At 42.0% G+C, this 26112-nt stretch overlaps 1 protein-coding gene and 1 pseudogene across 1 annotated transcript in view; one reads left to right on the top strand and one right to left on the bottom strand.

The window, feature by feature from the left end:
- GAD2 (glutamate decarboxylase 2) overlaps positions 1-26112 on the bottom strand; it is an 88131-nt gene that overhangs the window by 51101 nt on the left and 10918 nt on the right. The window contains exons 7-8 of the mRNA XM_043564325.1: positions 23062-23177; positions 11240-11319 (exon numbers count right to left, since the gene is read on the bottom strand). Of these exons, the coding sequence (XP_043420260.1) occupies positions 11240-11319; positions 23062-23177 (196 nt within the window). The remainder of the gene's footprint in view (positions 1-11239; positions 11320-23061; positions 23178-26112) is intronic.
- Positions 24847-25516, top strand: LOC122473711 (annotated as a pseudogene).

The raw sequence follows: 26112 nt of genomic DNA, 5'->3' as shown, positions 1-26112 counted from the left end.
CCACTTCTGAGTATATGCCCAAAAGAATTAAAAGCAAGGCTCAAAGAGATATTTGCATACACGTGGGCATAGGAGCATTATTCACAATAGCTAAGATGTGGAGGCATACCAAGGGGTACACACATACAATGAAATTTTATCATTCAGCCCTAGGAAGGAAGGAAATGCTGACATTTGCTACAACATGGATCATCATTGAGGATATTATGCTAAGTGAAATCAGTCAATCACAAAAGGACAAAAAAGAGTCAGGTACCTAGAGTGGTCAAATTCATGGTGATAGAAAGTAGAAAGGTGGTTGCCAAGGGGTGGGAAGAGAGGGGGGGATGGGAGGTTTAGGTTTAATGGATGTAGAGTTTCAGTTTTGCAAAGTGAAAAGTTTTGGAGATGGATAATGGTGATGGGTGCACAACAAAATGAATGTACTCCATTATCACTGAACTGTCGATTTAAAAATGGTTAGGATGGCAAATTTTAAGTGTATTTTACCACAATTTAAAAACTGGGGAAAGGGGGACAAAGGGCCATGTTCAACCAGTAAACACTAGGAGCTGTCTTCTGAGTTCAAGCCCTGATTCTTCTTCACTTCCCAGCTAAGTGATCTTGGACATGATGCCCCTCTTCCAGGGTTAGGAGTCAAAGGGAGGAAGGTGGACTTACCATACTGCTGAGGACTATTGTGTACATAGAAGCTCTTCACAAACTGTGTCAGCACCAGGTACGTGTGAGGGGATATACTCTTCTGTGTCTCTAATAAATGCATTAACTAGATCAATTGTATAAGGTGCTCAGGAGTCTGCCTGGCACATAATAAACACTCAGTAAGTGTCGGCAATTATTATTTTATAATCCTTCCTGATATAGGACATAATGAAGTGCATACACCTCTAGCACCTCTGAATTCTCTGCATGTAAACCCATAGGAAATATGACACTCAGAGGGCTTACCCCAGCCCTGCTCAGTAGTAATTGATTCAAGGTCTCTGTGAAATCTATCCTATCACAGTGCACTCAATAGCTCCCCGGGGATCTGAAAGAGTTAATTAGCTTCCCTAACTGCCTTCAGACACTGGCCACAAGTCAGCTAATTTAATAAAAGAGTATAATGACCCCAGATTATTTATATTTTCAATTGTTTAAATCAACAGAATGATAAAGTGTGGTACTTAATAAGCACAAGGAAATGTTATCTAACTGTAATTTATAAAGCTGAGAGATGTGTGAAAATAAAAAACTAAAATTTATACAAAAACATAAGCGTTCACTTTGTGGTATACAAGTATTCATCATAATACCTAACAGAAATCTTGAATTACAAGGATGGCCAGTGACTCCTCTAGTCCTCTGCCAACCAGGTATCGCCTGTCTTGCTCAGATTTGTTTTCTATAAGGTTTTACAACAATTTAGATAATTTAAAGGAAACCCTGAAGGGAGGAATAAGAGATGGAAAAATGGGGAGAGAGTGCTAGAAAGAATTAATTTCTTTAAATTTTTTTTTTAAAAAAGTTTATTCATTTATTTTGAGAGAGAGAGAGAGAGAAAGAGAGAGAATCCTAAGCAGGCTCTTCACCATCAGCACAGAGCCCCATGAGGGGCTAGAACTCATGAACTGCGAGATCATGACCTGAGCTGAAACCAAGAGTCAGATGCTTAACTGACTGAGCCACCCAGTCAGTTAATTAATTTCTAAATGCACCTATGAGTCCATACTCATGGTAAATACACACATACACACACACATACACACACACACACACACACATACACACATACACACATACACACACAGAGTAAGGAGAGGTCTTCCTTATAGTAGAATGACAGGAACTGATAAATAGAGAAGGAGTGATGGAGTTAGAACACCACTGTTTTGCAACCATCATAGTCATAATTCGGGCAAGAACCTTCAATGGATGCTACATTAGTGAGTGAATGTTTCAGGAGGAGCTGAATATTTATATTGTCATGAAGCACCTCCTAGAAGATAACCTGCAAAGTAAGAATAGTCATTTTGCAGGGGAGAAATCTGGCAGACACTACCCTAAGTTGACATTACTAATAACATGACAAACCTCCTGAGGAGAAACAACTGAGAAAGACAAGGGTCACCCCCCTGGAATTCCTGCCTAAAATGCATTGCTTGGATCTAACCATGAGGCAATATGAGACAAACCCAAATTAAGAAATATTCTTCTAAATAAATATGCTCTTCAAAAATATCAATATCATGAAAGACAAAGGAAGAATGAGGAAACATTCCAGATTAAAGGAAACTAACGACACATGACAACTGAACGTAATGTATGATCTTGGACTGGGAATAAATAGCTCTAAAGAATATTATTGGGGCAACTGATGAAATTTGAATAAGGTATATTGATTAATAATTGTCTTGTGTCAAGGGCAGATCTCCTGATTTTGATCATTGTACTACGGTTATGTAAGTGAGTATCTTTGTTCTTAGGAAATGCACATTGAAGTATTAAGGGGCAAAGCGGCCTGATGTCTGCATGGAATTCTTAAATGGTTCAGAAAAATCTGTATCTATAATATACATATAATTTATATTTGTAATATTAAAATATTTGTTACATTCAAGATATAATATTGAATTATATACACGGAGAGAAACAGAACTCTAAAGCATGCATACTGAAACTTTAAATGGATTAAAGACCTAAATGTGAAACCTGAAACCACTCTGACATTAACCATAGCACCTTTTTCTAGATATGTCTCCTAAGGAAAAGGAAACAAAAGTGAAAATAAACTTTTGGGACTACAACAAAATAAGAAACTTTTACACAGCAAAGGAAACCATCAACAAAACAAAAAGACAACCTACTGAATGGGAGAAGATATTTTCAAATGACACATCCACTAAGGGGTTGGTACCCAAAATATAAAAAGAACTTAGATAATTCAATACAAAAAGATCAAATAATCTAATTAAAAATGGGCAGAGGATCTGAACAGATGTTTTTTCAAAGAAGACATAGAGATGGCCAACAGATACATGAAAAGATGCTCAACACAACTCATCATCAGGGAAATGTAAGTCAAAACCACAATGAGATACAACCTTATAGCAGTTAGAATGGCTAAAATCAAAATGACAAGGAAGAACAAGGGTTGATGAGGATGTGGAGAAAAACGAACCCTCAATCACTGTTGGTGGGATACAAACTGGTGCAGCCACTGTGAAAGACAGTATGGACGTTCCTCAAAAAATTAAAAAGAGAAATACCATATGATCATATGATCAAATAATTCCACTACTAGGTATAAGGAAAATGTGATACACACACACACACACACACACACACACACACACACACACACAGTGTGTGTAAGCCCAGGGCTTTGCCCCTCCCCCACTCACAGGTCCCTAATCTTTCCCTTGTCCTTCCAGAGCCTGTTTTCTCTCCTGTTTTCTCTCTCTTGCTTCCTTCTAGTTGTATAATGTAAGATAACAGCAGAGCTCTTATGAGTTCTGCAGAAAAAGACCCTACACGATTTTAGCCAAAGGAATAAGGAACTCACAAGAGAAATTAACTTCTATTTTATCCCTTCTTTTCATATAATTCACATTTTTTTCTCCCTAGCAGGTCCTTCATCTCACAGTGAAATATGCCTTAAGCACCCTCCTTAAAACAATGAAACCAAAAACCATCCTGAATTCAATACTTGCTCCAGCTTCTATCCTCCCTGCCTCCCTTCATGGCTCAACCTCTAGAGAGGCTGTCTATATCTGTTCACTCTTCCCTCCCCTCCACCCGCCCTTCACCCACTGCAAACTGCCTTTTGCCCTCACCCCTCTATTGATGTTTTTTCATGTTTATTTATTTTTGAGAGAGAGAGAGAGAGAGAGAGAGAGAGAGAGAGAGAGAGACAGAGCATGAGTGGAGGAGGGGCAGAGAGAGACACACACACAGAATCTGAAGCAGGCTCCAGGCTCTGAGCTGTCGGCACAGAGCCCAATGTGGGGCTTGAACTCACAATCTGTGAGATCATGACCTCAGCCGAAGTCAGAGGGTTAACCAACTGAGGCACCCAGGTGCCCCACCCCTCTATTGAAACTACTCTTACCAAACTCACCAGCTACCTCCTCATAACTAAAGCTGATGGGCAGCTGTTGACCCTCAATTTCATCTATTGGTAGCATTTGAGGCCGTTAACCACTTCTTCTAGAAAGATTCTCATGGCCCTCATGGCCCCCATTCCTGATTCTCCTCTAACAACTCTGGCTGTTCCTTCTCAGTCTCCACTGCAAGACTCCCATAAGTCTGCTTATCCCTGAAATGTAGGTGCTACTTAGAGTTCTTTCCTAGGCCCACTCTGTGTGGCTTCCATTGTGTAATTTCAGAGCTTCAGGCTTATATTTCCGAATGCCTATCTGAATCCTCACTTGGCCATCTTATAAGTTCTGCAAACTCGACATAATCAAACTTGAACTTTTCACTTTGGCCAGGGTTCCTTATCTCAGAGAACAGCACCACACAGACTTAGCCGACAAGCCAGAAGGCTGTCGTTCATCCTTGATTCTTCTTTCAACCTGCATACCAACCAGTCAATAATTCCTATTAATTCCAGCATTCATTCCAGCTGACATCAGGTCAGCACCACTCAGCATCAACTCATATCACTGCCGCAGCTACCAACTTCCAGCCTCCAACCTACAATTCACTCTGTATTTAAAATGATCTTTCTAATGGTAAAATATGATGTCACTTTGCTGCTCAAAACCCTTCGGTGACATCTCATGTCTTCAACCTAAAGTCGAAACATGGCTCATAGAATCCTTCATGATGAGGACATTCTGACCATTTCTCCCCAGAACTTCTTTTCAGTTCCTTGGGCAAGCCAACTTCCCTCACATCCATGACTTAGAATGTGCCATGGCCTCTGCCTGGAACATTCTTTCCTCTTCACTAGCTAATTCCCATCATCCTCCCTCTGGATGTAGAATTACATGTGAATCAATAGCAACCTGTACTTGCCCTCACACAGCACATACCTTTCTCAAGTGTTATCCCATGTTCCCAAGTCTGCCTTTGCACACTAGACTAAGTTTTGTAGCATCTGTGACTATGTCTACCTTGTTCGCGACTGTGTTTCCAGTCAAGGCCACTGCCTACATCCAAAGAAGCCTCTCATAAGGCTCCCACATCTATCATATGGGAACTCTGTATAGAAGTTTTCTCCCCTGTGCTGTCTGAACTCTTGGGAAACATCTGTTTGTTTAGTGGCCTAATCCAATTCTAAAATATCACTCACTCCTCTTTCACAAATATTTATTTTTCTCTAGATATTAACTCATACTTTTCTTCTCTATCCTTAGACACCATCAATGAAGCACTAATTTGGATCCCAGAAAATATTAGACCTAATCACACTAAAATAAAAATCCATTAATCTCAATACTGTGAAGATTCAACTTTTTGGCTATAAGGAAAAAGAACTCTTAAACTAGATCTTAGGAAATCAAGGATGCATCTAGCACATTTTCCTCTTTTGAATTTAACAATTTTTACAAAAATAGAGCACTCTTTGCATTCAAATGTAAGACATGGTGAAATGCAGTTTTCCATTGCCTTACTTTACTTATTAGAGTAATAACAAAGTTAAATACGCTTTTTGATTTTTATCTCTGAAACAACCTTTTCCAAATAAATGAAGATTTATTATGTAGTTCTCTTTATTTGAGTTTTAACTGAGAACCATGTTTCACTTTGAACGGGTTACCAAACTGAGCCCCTGCGATTACTAATTAAGAGACAGTATCTTGCAGTATTTTCTTCCATATGTGGCTTTGGGCTTGTTGTTAGAAAGGCACAGGGGCGCCTGGGTGGCTCAGCCAGTTAAGTGTCTGACTCTGGCTCAGGTCATGATCTCATGCTCCATGGGTTTGAGCCCCACGTCAGGCTCTGTGCTGACAGCTCAGAGCCTGGAGCCTGCTTTGGATTCTGTGACTCCCTCTCTCTCTGCCCCTCCCTCGATTGCACTCTGTCTCTGTCTCTCTCTCTCTCTCTCTCAAAAATAAATAAACATGAAAAAAATTGAAAAAAAAAAAGAAAGAAAGGCACAGACTACTCTTCACTAGGACATTTTGCTTCATTGTGAGCTTTCTACTAAGTCAACCATCTGCCGAGAACAAGATAAAACCTATCACCCCCTCCACTGACAGACTAACATGCAGAGTCAGAGTAACTGTAAGAAATGAATGTCTTCCAGAGCAGGTCCAGGTTCATGTTTTGCAAAACCTGGATGCACTTTGCAAAGCACATTAGGAGAAACGAGAATGCAGATACACACTTTGTCAGCCTCAAGTGATTTCCTGAACTGCACATCTGACTTTCACAAGGAGGGGAAAGAATAAAAACAAAATGGCTGCCAAGCATGTTTTAACTGATTCCGACTGGAAGGGTGGCTACTGTCCAGTCGGGATGACTGGAATGACTGTCCAAAGCCTGCTCCTTGGCTCCTGACCCCAAACACTTCAATTGCATTTAATCCATTAGGCCACACTCTGTCTTAAACTCATTCTGTAGAGATGATATGAATTATCAATATAGAATTAAAGACTGCATTTCACTACCAACACAGCTTTGAGTTTTCCCCCCAACATGCTCTCATCCAATACTGCTAGGAGAATAAACTGGCAAAACCTTTGAAAGGCAATATGGTCTGATGTATCACTTTCCTTAAGAATATTTATATAATTTCAGTTAGCAACTGTACTAAGAAATAATCATAAATAGACAAGTCCTGGGCACATAAGAATATTCACTGAAGGATAGAAAGGTTATTTATAACAGCAACACCAGAAACGAGGAAATGAACACGAGGGGAGTAATATTTTGTGCTTGCTTTCTACTACATATAATTTTTAGCATTTTACGTTTGTGAAAACATTTAATCTTCGTAACAACCCTATGAAGCAGAGCCTTTCCTTTTTCCTTTTTTCAGATAAGAAAAGTGAGACAGATAAGGATCTGCCCAAGCTGGTGCTGGAGCTGAGATAGGAAGGATAGGGTGTCAAAACAGTCCAGCTCTGGAGTCTGCCCTTCAAAGTACTATCACTTCTGTGCTTTCTCACAGAGTCACTCCTCACATATTATGTAGTTAAGCATGTTTGTAATAACGTGGAGAAATGCTTATCATGTCTAGCTAGGAAAAGAAACATAACCACAAATATGTAAATTAAAAAAGGAAAAGAGGGGCACACCTGGGTGGATCAGTCGGTTAATTGTCTGACTCTAGAGATCGACTCCTGATTTCGGTTCAGGTCATGATCTCACAGTTTGTGAGATCAAGCCCTGCATCAAGCTCTGCACTGACAGTGCAGAACCTGCTTGGGATTCTCTCTCTCTCCCTCTCTCTTTACTCCTCCCCTGCTTGCTCTCTGTCTCTCAAAATAAATAAATAAATAAACATTAAAAACCTTTAAGAAAAAGAAAAAAAAAACCCACACCTCTATGGTTTGAAAAAGATATTCAAGGTTTTGACACAAATATGGAATTAGTGATAATCTTTGGGTGGTGGAATTACAATTTTTCCCTGTTATTTTGTATTTTTAAATTTTTTTTTGACGTTTATTTATTTTTGAAACAGAGCATGAACGGGGGAGAGTCAGAGAGAGAGGGAGACACAGAATCTGAAACAGGCTCCAGGCTCTGAGCTGCCAGCACAGAGCCCGACGTGGGGCTCGAACTCACAGACCGCGAGATCATGACCTGAGCCGAAGTCGGATGCTCAACCGACTGAGCCACCCAGGCGCCCCGTTATTTTGTATTTTTTAAAGTAAGCATGTATTTCCTTTCAGATGGTAAAAATGATCACTTAGTCCTCTTTAAAGCTCTCATGTGCTTCCTACTCCCACTCACCTTTCCCTCTACCTGCTGACCTTGAACGACACAGGTTTGAACTGTGCAGGTCCATTTACATGTGGGTATTTTTTCATAAATACAGTACAATACAATAAATGTATTTTCCTTCTGATTTTTTTTAATGTTTATTTATTTTTGAGAGAGAAAGAGAGACAGAGAGGCTGTGAGCAGGGGAGGGGCAGAGAGAGAGGGAGGCACAGAATCTGAAGCAGGCTCCAGGCTCTGAGCTCTAAGCTGTTAGCACAGAGCCTGACATGGGGCTTGAACTCCTGAACCGTGAGATCATGACCTGAGCCAAAGTCAGATGCTTAACCAACTGAGCCACTCAGGTGCCCCTCCTTCTGATTTTGTTAATGATATTTTCTTTTCTCTAGCTTACTTTATGGAAAGAATATAGTATGTAATACATATAACACAAAATATGTGTTGACTGTTTATGTTATTGGTAAGGCTTCTGGTCAACAGCAGGCTCTCAGTAGTTTAGTTTTTGGGATGTCAAAAGTTATGTGTAAATTCGACGGCACAGGATGGGGGTGGGGGTCAGTGCCCCTTGACCCCCATGTTTTCAAGGATCAATTGTATTTCCTTCCTCCTTGCTTCACTTCATACTTCCACTGCAATTTTTTTTTCCTCCTGGGCCTCATTTCTCCCATCTCTTATTTCTTATCTTTTTTTCTTTCTTCTCCTTCTTATTCTTCTTCCTGTGTTGCTCTCTCCTCCCTTCCCCATCCATCCCATAAGTCTCATGATAAGAAGGAGAAAAAGTCCCCATAGCCCTAACTTCCTACCCTCTGTACCCTCCTGATGGGTATATGTAAGGGGAAGGGAGGTTGCAGGGTATTTTGTGATAAAAACCAGTAATTTTTAACATTATGTTTTAGTTTTTCTAGTGGTTTCTAAAATCGCTGATATAAAATTCTTTGACGTGAAAATGTGAGGTCACTTGGCTAGTCACTGATTCTTGACCCCACTGGTTTCCCAGCATTCTCTGCTTTCTTCTCCTTTCTCTGCTGCTGGTGAATGATAGGCACCTTTTGGCATTTCTTCCCGGCAGCCCTGTCTGTGTTCCCTGTTCCTGCAACATTCTTGCTTTTTCTTCTTGCTCTTCCTTCTTCCAGGCCTGCACTTCTCTTTGGACCATGATGCTGCCCTCAGTCAGTAGTCCTCAGGCCACACTTTGGCTCCCGGAAATGCCTGGTTGGCTGGTTTCATTGACTCACTCCAAGGCCCCTTGCATTGTTAAAACCTGAATCTGACAGGAGTAGAAGCGGTAATATCGATGCCTTGAGGAGTGAAGGGTTCCCTCTGTTCTCCCAGGTCATCTGCCAGACCACTGGGATTCAAGTCAAGAACACCTGCTGACCAGGCTGGCTTAGAAGACTGAGTGGGTCAGGTAATTAGGGCCTGTCTAGATGATTCTTCCTCAGACTCTAGGCTCCTTTTAAGAGTTGGCTACAGATTTTAGTATGTGTGCTGCCGAAGCGAGCATAAAAGTTGGCTACCAATTGAGAAAAATGTTAGTCACCTAAAGTTTTATTCCCAGTTAGCAGGTTTTGCTAACTTTCCAGTGCCAGTTTTCTTCTTAAATCTCGGTTCTCAAGTACCTTATAGTATTGGCAGTCTCAAAAATATAAGCACTTTTTGGGGCACCTGGGTGACCCAGTCAGTTAAGCAGCCAACACTTGATTTTGGCTCAGGTCATAATCTCAAGATTCATGAGTTCAAGCCCCACATTGGGGGCTTGAGATTCTCTCCCTCTCCCTCTCTTTCTGCCTCTACCCCACTCATGCACTCTTTCTCTCCCTCTCTCTCCCTCCCACTCAAAAAAAAAACCCCACAAAACTTGAAAAAATCTTCAGATTTTATATATATATATATATCCTTCCTCAAAATGTGCTTGCCTGGCTCCATTCCTCATAATAATTTCCCACCCATCGTATTGCTAGAGCCTCATGACCAGCCTCACTGACCTAGGTCTCTCCTGTTCCTGCTTCCTGAAGGATGATTTCGATCATGCTCTTCTCAGATAAAAATGCTTTCGGGTTGCCTTTATTACTGACCCAACAAACTCAAATGCTAAGTTTAGCATTCCCCTCACCACCCCCATCACAAGGAAAAAAAATCACTTTTTCTGATTGTAAAAGTAACATGTATTCATTGTAGGCAATCAAATAAGGTCAGGCAAGACATAAAGGTGTGAACAAGAAAGTCTCAATCCCTTGTAATTTTCCCTCCCAGAGAGAGAGGTGTCATTAATCAGTTTGTTTTGTTGAGATTTCAAAATCCCACATGGCCCACTGGATTCACCATGGCTGTCCGTCCCCAATGCCTCTGGTCAGGCCCCGTTCCTCAAGCCCCACAAGCTGACTCCTACTTCTGGGGCTTTGCTGGTGGTGTTCAGTCCTCTACAATGGCCCCCATCTTCCCCTCCCCCCATCCACTTCATCCCTAGCTTTGAAAATCTTTTGAAAGCACAAGTTCTCCTTGCTGCATGGAGCCTTCCAAGCCTTACCAATGTACAGAGTATGTACTCTGTGCCACATGATTCAACCATAAAACTGTCTCCTGCTGGTGCGACCCCATCTCTCCTAGATCATATACTGTCAGGGAACCAGGATTATACCTTATGCTTTCTGAAGCCTCATGATGGTGGGCAATCACAAATGTCTGTCTAATAAATACTTATGAAAAAATAAATGGTTGAGTAGCTTCCTTCTAACTTAGTGAAATGTCTTAATTCTTTGGAGACTACATTTAATTTTTTATAGGTTACAGACCTATAGGCTAGTGAAAATTTACATGGATATAGTGGAAAGGCCTTTTAAGCTCCCTACATCTATTTCCAGAATACCTATGACATTTGCGTGCCTACTAAGGCAGGGATTTTCCTTATGAGAACCCTTTGGTTCCAGCACAGAGTGGATGAGTTGCTGGGGCATCATTTACTTCTTGCTCACTAAACTGTCCCCCCTTCTGTAATCAGTCCATCAAGTTCACACAATCGTGGCACCTAGAATGATGATATGTCCATAAATCAGTGCTCAAACTGCTGGTTGTTGCTTAAGTGCCCAGGTGATGAATGTCCTTCTGCACCTTCTTGGTGCAGAATATTTTGATTGATTTAACAAAGGTTCCAATTCAGTCAAGGGCCATGAAATGCTCCACGGCATTGAGGAACAACATCCCAGGACTCCAAGCAAGAGCCCATGTGAAAAAGAAACAGCGAAACATAAGCAGGGATGGAGGTAGGTTTGCTGCCCCCCCAGCCAATGCCTATTTTTGGACTAAAAGATAATACATGTGGAAGTTGCAAATTGCCAACCAACAAGGGTTGCAGATTCGCACTCACCTCTCATCGCATTTAATCAGAATCACGCTGTCTGTTCCAATCCCCAGAGCTGCAGCTCCCTTCTTAAGAGAAAAATGACTCTAAAAAAAAAAACATTTATAATTAGTTGTGTGTAAATTCAAGATCCATTCCCTCAGCTGTTTTTTTTTTCTCCTTTTATTTTTAATCTCCCTCAAAAACCTCGCTTGCTGAGAGAAGATGGCATCCTTCCATTGAGGTTTGTTTTTTTAACCTGTGGTGAAAGGCACATAACATAGAATTTACCACCGTAACCAGTTGTAAGTATACAGTTCAGCGTCCTTAGGTACATTTATGTAGCTGTGCAACCATCATAAACCATCTGTCTCCGGAATTCTTTTCATCTTGCAGAAGTGAAATTCTGTACCCATTACACAATAATTCCTCATTCCTCCCTCCCTCAGCCCCTGGCAACCACCACTGAACTTTCTGTCTCTATGAATTTGACTACCTTTGGTGCCTCATGTAAGTGGAACCATATAGTATTTGTTAGTTTGTGACTGGCCTATTTCACTCAGCATAGTCGTCCTCAAGTTTCATCCATGTTGCAGCCTGTGCCAGAGTCTCCTTGTCTGTCCATTCATCCATCAGTGGATACTTGGGTTGCTTCCACCATTTGGCCATTGGGGATAATGGTGCTATGAACATGGGTGTGCAAATATCCCTTTGAGCCCTGCTTTTAATTCTTTTGGGTATAAACCCAGAAATGGAATTGCTGGGTCAATGGTAATTCTATTTTTGAGGAATTGCCATACTATTTTTCATAGCAGCTGCCCCATTTTACATCCCCACCAGCAGTTCCCAATGGTTCCAACTTCTCCCCAAACTTGCCAGTAGTTGTTATTTTCTGTTTTTTGGTAATAGTCATTCAAATGGGGGGGAGCGGTATCTCATTATAGGTTTCAATTTGTATTTCCTTAATGATTACTGATGTTGAAAGTTTTGTGTGCTTATTGGCACACATTGTACATTGTCTTTAAAGAAATGCATATGCCAGTCTTTTGCCCATTTTTGAACAGGTTGTTTTGTGGTGGTTGTTGTTGAATTCATTCGAGTTTTTCTTTTTTCTTCCTTCCTTCCTTCCTTCCTTTCTTTCTTTCTTTCTTTCTCTCTCTTTCTTCTTCTTCTTTTTTTTTTTTTTTGTAGAGAGAGAGAGAACATGGGCAAGCAGGGGAGGGGCAGAGGGAAAGAAGGAGAGAGAGAATCCCAAGCAGGCTCCATACCTAGCACAGAGCCCAACATAGGGCTCGATATCATGACTATGAGATCATGACCTGAGCCAAAATCAAGTCAGACACTCAACCAACTGAGCCACCCAGGGGCCCCTCACTTGAGTTTCTGGGTGAAGATAATAAGACCCTGGAAATTATAAATGGACCTGCTACCCCAACAGACAATAATCCAAACCAATTCTACATATAAGGCATAAAAACAAGTCAACTGACTCCAGGAGCTATGTACAATATGGCTTCCAGGCTTATATTTTCCTACCAAGAGATTACACTCAGTGCCTCTCAGGTTCGGTGAAATTGTGGGCACTCAAGAGAAGTTGGCCTTAAATCCAGCACTCTTTACCCCAGACTTGGCGCAGGAACTAGTTGTTGTGTAGGCGACCTCTCATCCTGAGGCAGGAGCAGGGAAAAAGCATCAGTCACTGGCTTGAGGAGGATAGTGTGCAGAAAAGGCCACACTGACAAGCCACTGCCAGATCTTTGTGTGTGCTTTTGGTTATTGATCGAGGGCAGGATTCTGAATCTCAATGGCTGTAATCACAGGGCAATTTGGAAAACTGAGAGAGGCTAACCTAAGCCCAGCTGTATGGCATCTGCCCAGCAGCCTCTTACTATTAACTACACATCATTAAGCTGTCCGAAAGGAGAGCTGCTTCCTCAATTTACATCTCCAAAGGGTTGCTGACTGGAATTTTAAGTTAGAGTTTGGAGTGTACTCTCTCTGAATGCCCACTTTTGACTCATCTGAATTCTTATATATGCAGCATAGGAACTATTAACATATATATTTTTAGGGGGTGTGTCTAATAAGCAAGAAGAAATCACATTGATAACAGCAGCAAATAATGTAAACCAATAAATGAGGCCCTGGACAGAGGAGTTTAAAAGGCCCAGTGTACCCAAGGAGTAATGACAAAGGGCCATTAGCCTCATTTGACAATCAGAAAGACAAAGTAGACAGTCGTTACCAAGATACCTGGGAACTAGGAGAGAAAGCTTAACTGGGTTTGTAAAGATGCATGACTCCCCCAACAACACAAAAAAGTGTTCTCTCTTGCATCGTTAGCAGATCCCCGGGTGACCCCCAGAAGAAAGAGCTCAGGGGGAAATGGCACAGAACAGAGGGACCAGCTGCCCACTGAGCAAGCACAAACCACTCAAATGAAGCCCCTCAGTGAAGGAGCTCCTAAGCACTGTTAAAACCAAACACAAATGGTGACCAGACTTGAAAATTTCCTGAGCAGACAATCAGTTTAGTCCTACAAGCAGAGCTTAATTTAGCTTATTTTGCATGACAAGTGAGGCTAACAACTCGGGTCACATCTTGCTTCTGCCTCTGAAAATCATAACAGAAACTTAAATTGTTCCCCCCAATTGATATGAGGTAACCACTAGGCAATGCTCTTTCATTTCAGAGAATTCTAATGCTGTTCCCAGTCACTGTGAAGAGTCAACAGTCACTGCTGCCACACTATATAAACTGCTTGTAACAATATACTCGGGAGTCTCATACCCTGTTTTGGTTTGAGCGCTCTGGGTTTGCAAAGTCTCTTTTTGGTGTGTGCACAATAAACTTCCACTAATTACTACTACCTCAGTGATTCCTTGGTTTTACTTTTATTTTTGTTTTTGTTTTTTCCTAAACCTTTGATAGTACTAAACTGCCAAATGGCAAATTGGGGCTAAGTAAGAGATCTGGTGCACCTGGTCAATGAGAGGAAGTAGTCTTGTCTGTTTTTTAATGAGAAAGAATAGGGATTCTCAAATGAGGGGCAATTACCTAGGATAATTGATCACTCTAGCAAATGCCACACACTTAAAGAAAAAACACATGCCCAAATAGAAGGCTTCAAGATGGGGAACGAAAAGGGATATGAGGCATGAAAAAGAAGATTAGGTACCGAACACTGAGCCTGTTTACATTTTCAGGAAAGAGAGCAGGGAAATCACTAGATGTTATCCACAAATAGCGAGGGACCATGGAGAGCAAGGAGCCAGAGGAAAAAAAAAAGACACTACCTAATGAGGAAGAAACAGTGAAAACAGCTTAAATGGCACATCTCTGTGCTGGTGAGAACACATGGGGAGTCATTTTTAATCCTTGGCACCATGTTTAATGGACCTACTTGTTGATGAACCACAGCAGAGCAGCATGCTGGGAGCTGAGGAGCCCAGAAACCAGGTGTTTGAAGAGAGCTCAGAGGATGCTTGTTCATGGGCAGAGGGCAACCAGGACATGTGGCATGGGTGGCCTTCATATCTGAAGGGCTGTGTCAAGGTAAGAGGAAAGGGACAGATGGTTCTGGGTGGCTTCAGAAGGTAAAGCTGTGAACAAAAATTGAAAGCTACAAGGATTCGGATGTGTCCCCAAATCATCAAGACTCTTGTGATGATCAGTCATTCATCAACAGAATGGCTGGGGAATGAGTTAATAAATATCCCCCGTATCTCCTCCACCCTGATCTTGGACAAATAATAGACTTGCTAGAATCTAGGGCTTATTTAGACTATATCATATTTCTATTTGGGTAATAGATATTAAAACCCATCTGATTTTTATTTTTTTACAAAATGAAAATCCAAGATTGATGGGAGATTAACCTCTCTATCCTTTTTAAAAAAATCACAAGTAATCTAGATACAGGTTACATGATTCAGCTGACATTTAAAATATGTGCAAATAGGGGGGCCTGGGTGGCTCAGTCAGTTAAGCGTCCAACTCTTGATTTCAGCTCAGGTCATGATCTTGGTGTTCATGAGATTGAGCCCCACATAGGGCTCTGCACTGGGTGTGGAGCCTGCTTAAAATTCTCTGTCCCTCTGTCCCACTCCTGCTCATGTGCACTCATGCACACACTCTCTCTCTCAAAACAAAATAAAATAAAATAAAATAAAATAAATAAAATATGTGCAAGTAACCATGGGATTGTATAGTTATAAAATAATCATAATTAAAAAAATAAGCCGGCTTTCTGGGCTTGGGTAGGATAAGATTATCCAGAGTAAGAATGCGTGGGGGTGAGAGCCCACAGGCTGGGGCAGGGGCATGAGCTCCATCATTCCATCTAGCCCTATGACTAGAGGGTACGCATCAGCTCCTTCCTTCAGTAATGGGGACAATAAATCTTTTCTGTCTTTAGGGATGGTGGGAGAATAAGGTGAATAGGGAAAAGCTCTGAGACAAACCACTTCAGTCTCTTGACATGCTGGTTTCTCTCCCTCTATTACAATTTAGATAAGCAGCTTGGAAACCTGATTATAACTATGTCAAGCCATTGTCGGTCACATCCAAATTTTTAACGGAGACACAGATTCAACTACTTAGTGGACCACGGGGCCTCAGGGAAAGCTTCTGCTAAGCTCACGGACATAAGGATTTTAAAACAGCCCTCAGTCCCCTGCTACCTCCCCTATTTCATCACCTGCCTTGCCTCCTCTTGCTCTTTCTACTGCTAGCACTGGTCTTCCTAGTCTTCTGTGAGCTCACGAAGCTTGTTCTTGCCTCTCAGCCTTTGTACTTGCCATTCCATTTCTTGGGCAATCCTTCCCTCAGACATTTATATGGCTCCCTCTCTCATTCCATGTAGGTCTCTGCTATATATCACCTCCACAAAGACCTTTTATGACCATCTTGTAAAACAGCCCACTACTGCCCCATTCTCTTGTCAGCATGTGGCATTAAAGCAAATATTTATTAGTTTACTATCTGTCCCCTGCTAGAACACAGGTTACATGAGGGCAAGGACTTTGCTGTAGTATATAGTTAACACGGATTTATCAAATTTGACCATATGCTCAGAGAACAAGTCCAGAAAAATGTCTACTATTTATTGACACAAATCTCAGGCCACAAATCCCAATACTGAGGTGTGGCTTTGGGGATTGGGACCAGATGATGGTGGCCTAAATAGACCCAGAGATCTTCCTGGCATCCATCCCAAAGGGCCCAAGATGGGGTCCTTCCCAAGCAGGAAGCTGCTGTAGGCCCTGATAGCCAGATCAGCCATTTTGGGAAGAAGCAACTCAAAACTTCAAACAAGGAAAGAAAAAGGACACACTAGGTTGGAAATGTCAGTTCTTGACTCTTCTGACATTCTGTCAAAAGCTCTATCTTCTATCTCTAAGGTCTATTCATTGTCCTTGGACTTGAACCCCTTTGTGAGTGGACTGAATGAAGCATGTTTGGAGGAACACCAAACAGAGGTGGATAGGGGCCTTACACAGCAGGACCCCCAACAAATATGTCGTGAAGCCCAACCTACAAAAGAGCTGAAATCTGCTTCGTTGACCCCTCCGCATGTTTTGGACACCCCTCCCCGCTCAGCAATTATAGGAGCAACAGTCTTTCCCTTGTCCTCCTTTTTCTCCACACTCCTCCCATACACCTACTGGTTTGCCCCTATACATCCTGAGATTTGATGAAAATGATAGCCTTTTCTGCCTTAGACTGGGTCCTTGTCCTTGCTTCTACTCATCAAGTGGCCTTAAAAGAGCATCCTACTTTCTAAATCATCTGATTTACAAAGAAGCTTGTACTCTGTGAGACCACCTCATTGATTTCTAATTATAATGATTTGGAGGATAGGGGATCACCCAACCACATTCTCAGAGACTCCATGTGATTCTGATGTGATATGGATCTGCATACAAGGCACCTCCGGGAAGCTGGTACCTTATCACTCATAGTTCTACAGTGTAAAGTCACCCATTGTGAGCTTGTGCTCTAAGTAAGTGCTAAAGAAAAGAATAATATGTATCGAGATTCAGTTGACATGAAAAGAGATCCAAGGATGACAGCTGGTGACAAATATGAACATCAGCACTGAGCATGTATTCCCTTACAATGATCACTCACTGTGGTCTCTGGGGCACTGAGAAGTGTGACTGTCCCCTCCGGACCCCTGTCCTTTCCTTCCCCCACAGTACAATATATGCTCCCTGAGAGCAGGCACTGGGTCTGTTCTGTTCACTGTTGCCTCCCCAGTACCTGAGGCATTGCCTGGCACATATTGCACTGAGTGAATGAAGGAAGGTATAAAGAATACATCCCACTGCCCCATGGTGCCCTTGTGCCTTGCTGACCCCTTCTTTTGTCTCCTATTGCAACGGAAATACCCCAGGAGAGGCACTTAGGTTTTACGAATCATTTACAGGGCTCTCAGGCTCTTTCTTGAGAGTAGGTTTTCATGGGATTGAGTAGAAGGAGAAAATGACACAGGGGTGATGATGCCCTGAAATGAACAGGAAGTAGGAATGCAGAGGCTAAAGGTAAACTGGTTTTAGCTCACAGTTTCACTTCCTGAAGTTCTGTCAGGTGAAGCTTCTGTCTAATGGGAGCATTACATGGGAGCTGTCTGTTTCCAAGCTGCCTGGGTCACCTTTAGTTTTTTTTTTAAACATAAAGGACACCTATTTTTTGAATTGAAGCCTCTCCTACAGTGTTTTTATGTGAAAACCATTTTTCTAAACAATTATGAGAATCATCTCCCTCCCAAAGTGGGCTGAGGCCATGAGGGGGCTCTGCAGAACACTGGTGACTAGTTGTAAAGAGTGGAGTGAGTTGTGCCCATTGCGTAAAAGATCCCAGTACCTGTAATCTGATTTGAAGAACAGTTTTCCTGAATGCAATTATGCTGTTCCACTGAAATTCCTTCTGGAAGAGCTTGTTGCACACAAGGAAATAAGAGAAATTTGGAATGAAGCTCACAGTTTGGGGTTTCAAAGGATTCAAAGCTAGAGATATAAATTATTGAGCTAGAGTCTTAACTTCCCTCTAAACCTACTTTCAAGAAAGAACCTAAAACTCATCAGATTAATTTTTGCCAAGCTTTTCTACCACTGAAGATTTGGTGGCAATGATGAGATTTCAGCAAAGGATGAGTATTGAACCAGCCAATCTTTAAGATCCTTTCCAATTCTGAGATTTTTGTGATTCCATATTGTGGAGGAAAATAATCTTAGAACTCTTTGCTTATGTGCTATCTCTTATTTCAATTTAGTGGATATATTTACTTCTTCTAATGTTCTTCATAGCAATATTATTTGTTTAATTCAGCCCTGTTCAAAATTTCAAGAAAACAGTTGGATTTGGACAAACAAAAATTTAATAGCTTGCCCTCCTTATCAGCATGGGAAAATTCTAGTCTGGGTTGTCATCCAGAAAAGAGACGGGTAGCTCTGTGGGTTACATAAGAGAGAGACAGTGTGGATCATTTAGAAAACAAAAGATGACGCTTCCCTTCCTCAATGTGTGATGTTTCTGGTTGGATGCTGGAAGACTTTCTTAATGTCATTTCTATCCCTATAGCTCTACACAGGTCCAAGTTTTAAACTCAGTGCTCAGACTAGAAGAAAAGTCAGTAACTGGCTCAATAGATTAGAAAATTCTATTAGCACTAGAAGAACTAACATGGGGAAAACAGGATTTCAGAAAGGATGCTACCACGTGAATTTAGAGCAGCCAGCTAGAGTGATGTAGAGATCACCCAACCCAGTATTTGAAAGAGCGGTACTGGGATTATCAGGAAACTGATACTCTAGATCTGACTCTGTCATTGACTGGCTGTGAAACCCTGGGCAAAGCATCTATCACCTCTGGGACTTGGTTTCCTCATCTACAAATAGTTTTTTTTTTTAAGTTACCTAACATTTATATAGAGTTTCCTACATTACAGGAGCTGAGGTGACTGCTTTTTTTTTTTAATGTTTATTTTATTTTTGAGACAGAGATAGAGGGGGTGAGCAGGGGAGGGGCAGAGAGAAAGGGAGAGAGAGCATCTGGAGTGAGCTCTAGGTTGATGGTGGAGAGCCCAATGTGGAGCTTGAACTCACAAACTATGAGATTATGACCTGAGCTAAAGTTGGATGTTTAACTGACTGAGCCACCCAGGCACCCCACGGTGACTGCTTTATAAGGCTCTCATTTAAGTCTCCAAAAGTCTTGGGCCTTGGAAACTCTCAAATAACATGAAGAAAGATAATACTTAAAGCAGCTTCTGCCATAGCCATTGTCCTACCCCCCACCCCCGCCCCTACTAGATCCACAAAGCAGTTCTTCTACTCATCCTTTCTCCCTGCAGGTAAGGGACTCAGGAAAGAACTTCCATGAAAGATGGAAATTGTTTGGCCTGGAAAAAAAAAAAGCATTTGAGACATGACTTGGTAACCTTCTGTCTTCAGCCTGTGGGGATCTATTTCTGGGGTTGGTGGAGACAAGGTGATTGTAAAACCTGAAAAGATGAAGGGAATATACGGCCTGGCCCGAAGCTGGAAGGAACTACACTAAGTGATGAATGGGATGGAATGGCCCTGAAGTTTAAAGCCCAAAGGAACTAGATATAGGGGTCACATTACCTCTCAACCTGGAGCTTCAAGGGTAGGGCTCACTTTTAAGGGCTTATCTGAACAGAATGGTTTGGATCAAGAGTTCAATAAGACATAGGAGTGCCTTAAGTGAACTCTGAAAGTCCCCTCCAGCCCAGGTCTATGAGATAATAAGGAAGGTTGCAGGGTATTTTTTGTTTTGGTAGGGGCAATAACAATTTAGCATCACGTTCACATTAAGAAAAAGCACTTGGTGGAAATTTTATTTGGGAAAGTATAAAATATTAAATTAATTGATGAGATATGGCATACAAAATGTTGTTGCTGAATATTTTAATCTGGTTTCTACATTGGTAGTTGGGACAGGGAGCTCACTGACCTGGGGGTCAGGAAACCCATTTAATCCTGACTCTACTTGCAGCCTCTTCATTTAAAAAATGCTGATAAGTCTTTGCTCTACCTGTCCTATGATATTGTTGTGTGAGTCAAATGAGTTAATGTATATTGCAATTGTATTGGAAATTGTCAAATAGTTATCATATATAAGGTATCATACGTTAGATAAAGAGCTCATCTGGGGCACCTGGGTGTCTCAGTTGGCTAAGTGTCTGACTTCAGCTCAGGTCATGATCTCACAGTTCATGGGTTTGAGCCCCTCATTGGGCTCTGTGCTGACAGTTCAGAGCCTAAAGCCTGCTTTGGATTCTGTGTCCCCCTCTCTCTCTGTCCCTCCTCTGTTTGTGCTCTGTCTCTCAAGAAACAAATAAATGCTAAAAAGTTTTTTTTAAAAAGAAAGAAAAAGAGTTCATCTTGTCAAAAAATATGCCTAGAGTTAGAACCAATTGGTATTTTAGGAAAGGTTCATAATTCAAATGTTCTTTCATAATTATATGCATGGATAGAGGTAAAGAAGGAGGAGGGAAAATTGAATGGTAATTGTACAGCTGAATCACCTTTCTTTTGCTTAGAAGTGAAGAAGTAGACTCTAAGTTTGCAATATCAAAAAAAGAAGGCATAGCAAAATTATTCTTACACCACATGACCTGGGTTTTCTGGGCAAGGTTAAGTCAATTTCCATGAAACTTGAGCCAAGAAATTCATGCAGACACCAGACAGCATAGTACAGCTTGCTGGTCGACCAACCTCATTTCAGGTTGTACAAACAGCATGGAAGCCAAAATAAAAAGATGCCCAATATAAGATCATTTGAATTTTTTGAGGCTGAGACCAGAGTAACATTTAACTATTTTGGGACACAATACTATAGGGAAATAGTAATTGGAAAAAATTATATCATGATTTTCTATCTGTGGACAAGTTGAGAAATGAAAATTATCTCATGGTGGGGTACTAGGCTTAACAGGTTGAATATGCCCTCCCCGAATAGATGTCCACATCCTAATCCCTAAAACTTAAGAATATGTTACCTTACATGGCAAAAGGAACTTTGTAAATGTGACTTAACTGAGAGTCTTGAGATAGGAAATTGTCCTGGGTTATTTGGGTGGGCCCAATGTCATCACAAGGGTCTTTATAAGGGAAAGAAGAGAGAGAGTGAGGGAAGGTGATATGGTGACAAAAGCACAGGTCAGAGAGAGAGAGTGAGAGAGAAGAAGAGAGAGATTTGAAGATGTTTTACTGGTTTTGAAGTTGGAAAAAGTGTCCATGAACCAAGGAAGGCAGCTGGCCTCTAGAAACTGGAAAAGGCAAGGAAACAGATTTTTCCCTTATGGTCTCCAGAAGGAACACAGTGTTACCTGACCCATAGATTTCTGACCTCCAGAACTATAAGATAATAAATTTATGTTGGCTTAATCCATTAAGTTTGTGGTAATTTGTTTTAGCAGCAATAGGAAGTAAAACACCAGGTAATTTGAGGCTGTGGACTTCTCTGCTAAATTTGACCTCTGTAAATTGAGGAAGGGCAAAACAAAATACTAAAGCATGATTAAAAACAAGATGCTAAAGATCATTTGTTAACATAAATCACTAGTTTCCTTTGATTCCATGGCCACTGCTATAATTGTGAATTGTATTCACTGGCTTCCAGTCGTACTTGCCCTTTGTTTCCTTATTATGAACACACACACACACACACACACACACACACACACCACTTAAAGAAGAAAAAGAAAAGTAAGTTCCATAGGAGATGTGCCTTGACTCCTACTATGACTCCCTGCATCTCCCCACTGATGTCTCTTTACAGGAGCCCCTAGTTTCTCTATAGACCCTTCTTCCATCCCCATCTCTTTATTTCCCCCACCATGAGAGGGCTTCTTGATCTTCCTTGAGGCAATTGTTTCCCAAACTTTAGGCTACTTTGAGGAAGAGGTTGTGAAAGGAAAATCTCAGGAATTACATGGCAGGTAATGCTTACTAATGCCTGTTGAGAACAGCCTCTGGTTTGCTGCTGGGCCCATTGGTGGGAGAATCTGGAACCAAGATTTTGCTCAAACAGCTGCTTTGAGCTTGTGTGTGGCCCCATCTCTGCACAGGAGAGTAAGCTGGAGGCCTAACAGACTGACGCTGTTTAGCTTAACTTATGTAAATAGGGTGGGCCACTCTTTTCAATGTGCCTGCGACAGTAGGGAGAATGGCATTAACTCTTCTAAAGCCATGGAAAGAATATGGAGTACCACACTGTGCCATTCAGCTGAAAGACCCAGCTCTCAGCACCCCACCTGGACAACTACATAGCAGAGCACAGGAGCCTGTGATTGGCTGGGACAGAACTGACCCAGAGATGAGATATGATAGATATGACCACTAGGCCATTTCTCTACAGTGATAAAAATCTCTGATTCAGCCTCCCAAAGACTAGCATTAAATGGTTCAAGACACCATTAGGGTAGACTATCTGATCAGAATTTTCATACAGAAAGATTGTATCAATAGGACACACTGGAGTTTTGAGTTATGTAGGCACAACATCAATTGTCCAAATGAGCTCATAGTCACTCTGGCCTCTCCTCTCCCTCTTCCCCCAACATACAGCATTACTACAGAAAAATGAAGGGTAGGAACTAGAAGTAAAAACATTCTGCTTTCTCTATGAAGGTTTTCCTAAATTTCAAAGAGAAAGGGCTTCCCCCATCGAACCACTCAGCTGCTCCCTCCCCAAATTCTCTCCCAAGAAGTATCTTCTAGGAAGAGAACCTCTGGGGATAAAGTGTTTCCAAATAGGACTCCTTCTGCTTGGGCTTTACAGATGAAAACCTTAAACCTGGAAAGAACAGAAACACGTACATGCTCGGATGTGAAGGCAATGAGCCTGGGAACAGCAGCCATTCCTTTCTCCTTGACTTCTGGGAACATCTTAAAGCGTGCAATCAGCATGGCATACATGTTAGATATAGCGCCACCTAAAGTAACAGCAACACACAGTTACCTTTTCTAGTTATTATCAATATCATTTCACATGCAAGAAACATTCCCCCTTTCCCCTGACCCAGAATCCTCCTGGGACACAGGAGAAGGCCATCGTATTGGTTATCCTTTGAACTGAATCCTCAAACTCAGACTGAATCCTCAGGCTAAGAGGGTCCAGAGAAAGGAGCACTGGGCCCAACCACAGGTTGGATGCCACCCCTCCACACCCCAAATCTGTCAGCTAAAGAGAACCGCGATTAATTCTGCTCTTGCTGGGAGTCCTTTGAAGCGGTTCTTAAGAACTGAGAAATTGTTGCCTTCCTTCCCACCTTGTGAGTGTGGTCATTCTTCATTAGTTCTGTGAAAATCCTACTTCTATCCTAATGGAGAACACATTTCTTTTCATTTTGACTCATTCAATGCCTTGCACTTGCACCAAGACAAAATCAGTTGCAGTTAACAGTGTGGACTGTTAATCAATAATCCTTATAGAATGAGGATAAACATCCAAGCCCATCTCATCATACTCTTCTGTTAATTTCCCCAGAACAGTTCTTCCCTCCCAAAGACATCACAGAAATATAATTGTAACAGCTAACAAAATCTCATTTCAAAATGATGCAAAAACACAAAACGAAGGGAATTTTAAGTCTACATTGCATTGCTTTTCTTGTGTCATTCTAAGATTGTCAAGGATTTCATACCATAATGTTTACATCATATAAGTAAGGTCTCCTTTGACAAGCAAAGGAGCTTTTCCCCAAGATTGTTGGAAAGTTTAGGATTTCTGCTATACCAAGAGACAGATTGTTGTGCATGCAAATGGATATGCTGGCATGGAAGCTGTAACACCATGTAGCGGAGTGAAGGCACTATCTCCTCCTTTCCCCATAGGAGACACACTGGGCTCAGCCATGATGTGGGTGTCCTGAGTTCCCTTCCCTTTGGGTGGCTGAGGAGCAGAGGGCTCTTTATATCAAAATGAATGGCCCACGTAGGGCCACAATTTTTGCCTCATGAACCCTGGGCTCTGATGCAAGCAGACAGGCTGGCACAGAGCAGTCAGTACCCAGATCCTGGCTCTGTGCTCCGTCAGAATAAGGGAAATTTCTACCTCTTCTGAACCCCAGAGACACATGGCAAGCAAAATCCAGGTCAGGTGTTCTCTGAACAGACACCTTGTCTGAAAGGCTGAGTGGGTAGGATGCTACTGGGCAAGGGATCAGCTATTAAAGGAAATTCTACTCTAGCGTGTGGTTTCTCCGTCTTGGCACTTGATGGTATTTTGGCTAGATAACTGCTTGTGGTGGGGGCTGTCCTGTGCCCTGGGGATGTGTGTGGCAGCATCTCTGGTTACTACCTGCCAGGTGCTGGTAGCACTACACACCCCACCACCAAATTGTGACAATCAAAAACTTCTTGGGGCACCTAGGTGGCTCAGTTGGTTAAACGTCTGACTCTTAATTTTGGCTCGGGTCATGATCTCAACGGTTGTGAGATCGAGCCCTGCATCAAGCTCTGCGCTGAGCGTGGAACCTGCTTGAGATTCTCTCTCTCCTCCTCTGCCCCTCCCTGCTTGCATGCATGTGTGCGCTCTCTCTTTCAAAATAAATAAATAAACTTAAAAAAACCTTCTCCATTCTTTGCCAAGTGATGCCTGGGGGTACAATAGCCTCCATGTGAGTACTGCCCTAGTTCTTGTCAGAGAGGCTGGGGAGAAAGGAGGCCAGAAGGAGAAGGGAAAGGTGAACACAAAGAAAGTGCGTCACACAGCACAGTTACTCAAGAAGCTTCCAGCTTTGCTTTCCCACTCCTCATTTTGCCACTCAGTTATTCTCTAAAGATCCAGTATCCCTACTCTTCGTCCTCTGCCATCTCTTACTTGGCATCATGGCTGCCTTTGGACTTCTGGTGAAGTCCAAGATTGTTAAAAAGATGACCACGAAGTTTATCAGGCACCAGTCAGACCGATGTGTCAAAATTAAGTGCAACTGGCAGAACCCTAGAGGCATTGACAACAGGATGTGCAGAAGATTCAAGGGCCAGATCTTGATGGCCAACGTTGGCTATGGAAGCAACAAGAAAACAAAGCACATGCTGGCCAGTGGTTCCAGAAGTTCCTAGTCCACAGCATCAAGAAGCTTGAATTGTGGCTGATGTGCAACAAATCTTACTGTGCAGAGATTGCTCACAATGCCTCCTCCAAGAGCCACAGAGCTGTTGGGGAAAGAGCAGCCCAGCTGGCCCCCGATGCCAGGCTGCACAGCGAAGAAAATGAATAGACTGCTTATGTGCACATCGTATTAGTGTTAATAATACCATAAAACTACAAGAAAAAAAAATCCAGTAAGTCTGAGAGAAAGGAAGAGGATTCTGGGCCACTAGACAGAGCAGACCGCTTTGTGCAGCCCAGGCAGGAGGATGGATGCGTCTTCCAGAGAAAGGATGCAAATACAAGCTCTGAAACATCAGGAAAATCCCGTTAGACAGGAAAAGGTTTGTGACTAAGCCATGATTTCCCTTTCTTCTCCTTCAGTCCTTTGTGACTTGCTGAGCAGTGAGGAATACTCCAGGTCTCTTTGGTTCCCAGATGTGATATCACATTAACAGATTTCTTCTAGACATCCCAAAGAACTTTCCATGAAGCATAAATCCTCTGGATGTTATAGATGGAGGTATAAGGTAAACTGAGCTGAGTTATATATTCAAGTCACAGATCTAACTCTTTGTATTTAGTCCTGGGCAACAAGACCTTCAGATCTCAGGCCCATAAGATGTATGATTTTCCCTGTTCCTACCTCTTAAATTGTAAGACACTTTACCCCAGGAATGAGCCTGGATGCTACCCAGAAAGGCATCCATTAGCAAGTGAGGATGCTATAATCCCTCTCTCCTCGGTAATGGCTTGTAGAAAGCAGGGCAGAAACA

This window comes from Prionailurus bengalensis, chromosome B4, assembly GCF_016509475.1.
Source record: "Prionailurus bengalensis isolate Pbe53 chromosome B4, Fcat_Pben_1.1_paternal_pri, whole genome shotgun sequence".
In the NCBI taxonomy this organism is placed as follows: Eukaryota; Metazoa; Chordata; class Mammalia; order Carnivora; family Felidae; genus Prionailurus; species Prionailurus bengalensis.
The sequence above is the reverse complement of the archived record's forward strand: the minus strand, read 5'-3'. Positions and strand labels throughout refer to the sequence as shown.